Source organism: Cucumis melo, chromosome 1, assembly GCF_025177605.1.
Source record: "Cucumis melo cultivar AY chromosome 1, USDA_Cmelo_AY_1.0, whole genome shotgun sequence".
Lineage (NCBI taxonomy): Eukaryota > Viridiplantae > Streptophyta > Magnoliopsida > Cucurbitales > Cucurbitaceae > Cucumis > Cucumis melo.
The window spans coordinates 33,008,690-33,012,277 of NC_066857.1; the positions used below are offsets into that span (position 1 = coordinate 33,008,690).

Sequence of the window (3,588 nt, forward strand, 5' to 3'; positions counted from 1 at the left end):
CTTTGCATGGAGAAAAACACTAGTGAAACTCTTCAGTGTCACCGTCAAAAGAAGAGAGAGGAGAGAGCATTTTCTCTCTCTAAAAACTCCTTCGTGATTTTATTTGAATAATGGCCATGTACTTTTGGGTTTTAAGATAATGTAAAGAAGTTTAGCCGTTGATTTAAATTTATTCGATGGACGAATTTGGAGTTATTTTGTTGAAGGGTTAGAAACTTTGCATTATTCTAACTAATTTGGGTTGACCAAGATAAAAGAAAAAACCAATAATTTTCACATTGAATTCATGATTCAAAAACAGAGAACACAATGTGTTGAATATTTATATACAATCCCCAATTCATAAATCCCCAATTAATGCATAAATCTACATATAAATGTTATACAACACATGGTGGTGGATTTTGAACCCCAAAAGTTGCAATCTTTGCATTCGAACATGAAGAAACAATGGTCGTATTCCTCAAGTTGGTGCCTCCATAAGTCAAGTTAATGTCCCTTAGTTCCACCCCCTCGCATGGAAGCAACTCACTACACTCCAACAATACTGCCACGTTCGTTGTTGATGTCCCACGAATGTTCTTGAAATGAACATCGCTGATCTTCCAATTTGAAACCTGCATGAAGGATTAGTTGCAGCTTCGGGTTAAAATCAATACTGAACTCAAAAGGTTAAACTCATCCGCATTATCATGAATAATAGTGTATATTTTTTTACATTGTTGATAGTTGATTTTTGTTGCTTACCTTCTTCTTTTTAGTGCCATAGGTTTGGTCGATGATTATAGGATTTTTTACATTGTACATTACAATGTCCTCGAAGATTATTCCTGAGGCTAACCCCGAGATACGGCTAGCCCATGTCTTGATTCTTGCACCATTGGTGGCATTGAAAATGGTACAATTCTTTACTAAAACGTTGTAGACACTTTTCTCTTTTGAGTACTTGCCCAAGCTGCCCACGCTGAAGATGAATAACGAAAAGCTTTTAGATTTTCTTCTTTGTGTCTATTTAATGTTTAAACATTTTTTTAGAAGGTATATTGTTACCTGAGGCCATGTCCTGGGCCGCAAGTGACATTGGTGACAACGATATTCTCAGTACTGTGGCCGATGGAGACACAATCATCACCGGTGCCAATGACACTGTTGGTAATGGTGACCAATTTTGAGGTGCTAAGGTGCATTCCATCGGTGTTCGGACTATTATGTGGAGCTATAATTTTCATGTTAGTAGCAGTGAAATTGTAACAGTAGAATACGGAAGTGTGGAATCCCATGCTGTTTACTGAAGTGAGCCCATCAACGATCGTGTGATTTAATCTCGAGAATTTAATCGACTACAAAAAAAGAAAAAATCAATGAATAAATCAAAATCGTTAAAAGAATTTTTTCAAATATAGCATAACGTATTAATAGAGACAAATCGAAAAGTTTCGAGTGTAAAACAGTTTGCAATTTAAAATGAAAGGAAAATAAATGATTGAGTTAGGCAAAATTCTATATGGTTAATTACGATTGGAAGAAGTTGGCAAAATCTGTTTTTCTTGCAGTCATTATAGGGCCAAACGGTGACGCCTTGACCGTCAAAGACGCCGGAGCCGGTGAGGATGAAGCCAGTAATATCTTCAATGGAGAACCATTCAGGAGATGAATATTCACTAATATCGGTTGTGGCCTTCACAGTTCCTTGATTTTCGAGGGTGATCGGAAAGCTTTTGCACGGACCGGCAAAAGTCACCGGACCCACCAGATATGTGCCTTGTGGGATCAAGAACTTCGCCGGACCGACTGTATTCCGGCAAGCTGCAATCCATGTTGTCATGAATGCCTGCCAAATGGAAAATAAAAAATATTATAAACTTTTCTGGTAAAAAGAAATGTTGAAATAATTATACCATTCGTATCCACCGAAAAAAATAGAAGAAAAATCGTGATAGGTTTAGAATTATATAACGGTAGAATTTAATAGCAAAAAATATATACAATTTCCTTTAGTTATCAATTTAAAGATAATCAACTCAAATTAAAATGTTTGAATTTTGTGTGTTGATATTTCTCACCTGTGCATCATCGGTCTCCCCATCAGCTTTAGCTCCATGTTTTGTAACATCAAAAACTGACCCACCATTCTCATTTAGAACAATATTTGCCCTAATGTCATTCACCGTGCTGCCAATGTCGGGTAGAGTACCGATGCCAAGACGCCGGGGTGCTCCTGCAGGACGAAGAAACTGCTCATTTACTGTTGGTACGGTCACCTTAAGAAGATTTTCAGTGCCGGTGACGTCGTCCAAGGTGGCAGCAACCTTTGCAGAGCATTGCGAAGCAAATACTAAGAGAAGGATTTGAATGACGAGGCTAAGATTTCTTGTCATTGTGATGGTGAAGTGTCTTAAATAATTTGGATTCAGTGGCAAATTAGAGTGTTTTTTTCCTGGATATTTCTTCCCAACGATCACAAGTATTTATATATATATATATATATATATATATATGCATGTTTAATGGAAAAAATAAATTTAGAAAATTGGAACAAAGTTTGTTCAGTTTGGAGAATTATTTCTATTATAGAATATAATGTGTTGATTAGCTAGTTTGTTTAATTTTCTGCCTTCCATTTTTAGTTGTTTTTTTTTTGTGGTAACAATAATTCAGTTCCTTAGATATGAGTTCAATTATTTGGGGTCAAGCTCATAAGTTTGGTAATGTGGAAGATTGTTGTAAAGATGATTAATCTGTAATTAACGTATATAGTTATTATCTATCTAAGATAATAATGGAGTTTTCATATCTCAAAATAAAATGGTATCTAAGAGTGGCACATGTGTATATTTCTTTTAATGAACATGTCTCTCTTTAAGTTGGTTTTACACGTTTATTCTTAGGAGAGATCTCACTTTTCTTGTGTAATCGAATATTAATTTGTTATTTTGGGTTTCATGAGCTTCAATACTATCGTAATTAAACTAGTTTGATATCATGTGTATTTCATCGTGTGTTTTTTTTTGTAAAGTATACCATAATTTATCATTCATAAAGCATATTCTTTATTTCACTTCTTATTATATTATGTTTTATATAAAATATTATATATTTTTCTACCACAATATAATTAGAGTTTATTTCGATTCTTAATGCTTGCATTCAATGAACTCTTTAGACGGAACCAAAATTGAAGCTTATTCTTTGGTTTAAGCCCATTTGGTTTAGGACGTCAAAAGGCTGTATAAATTAAAAAGCCTTGTTTCTTCCTTTGTTGACAGATTTTTTAAAAGGTGAACGAGTTTAAGGAATTCATTTAGGTTTTCTGCAAATTTTGTGTATTAGAACTTACACGTGTGAACTATTATGTATAGTCATTCAAATAATGTTGGTCAAACTTCGACCTACGCAATGATTCAAATCACGAGTTTAGAAATGAGTGTGATGGGACCAAAGTCCCACGTCGCTTAAATAAGGAAACGATCTTGGGTATATGAGTGAGAACAACGATCTTTATTAGTATGAGGTCTTTTGAGATGGTACTAAAAGCAAAATCATAAGAGTGTATATCCAAAAGTAGACAATATCTTAAATATTTACAAG

General features: G+C 34.4%; 1 protein-coding gene across 1 annotated transcript; it reads right to left on the bottom strand.

The window, feature by feature from the left end:
- Positions 1-380: 380 nt before the first annotated feature.
- On the bottom strand, positions 381-2,378 carry LOC127148599 (exopolygalacturonase-like). The gene is made up of 5 exons (XM_051082687.1): positions 2,064-2,378; positions 1,517-1,831; positions 1,051-1,340; positions 748-964; positions 381-617 (listed from the first exon to the last, which is right to left on the bottom strand). The coding sequence occupies exons 1-5, from the start codon at positions 2,376-2,378 to the stop codon at positions 381-383; spliced, it is 1,374 nt and encodes a 457-aa protein (XP_050938644.1).
- Positions 2,379-3,588: the final 1,210 nt, after the last annotated feature.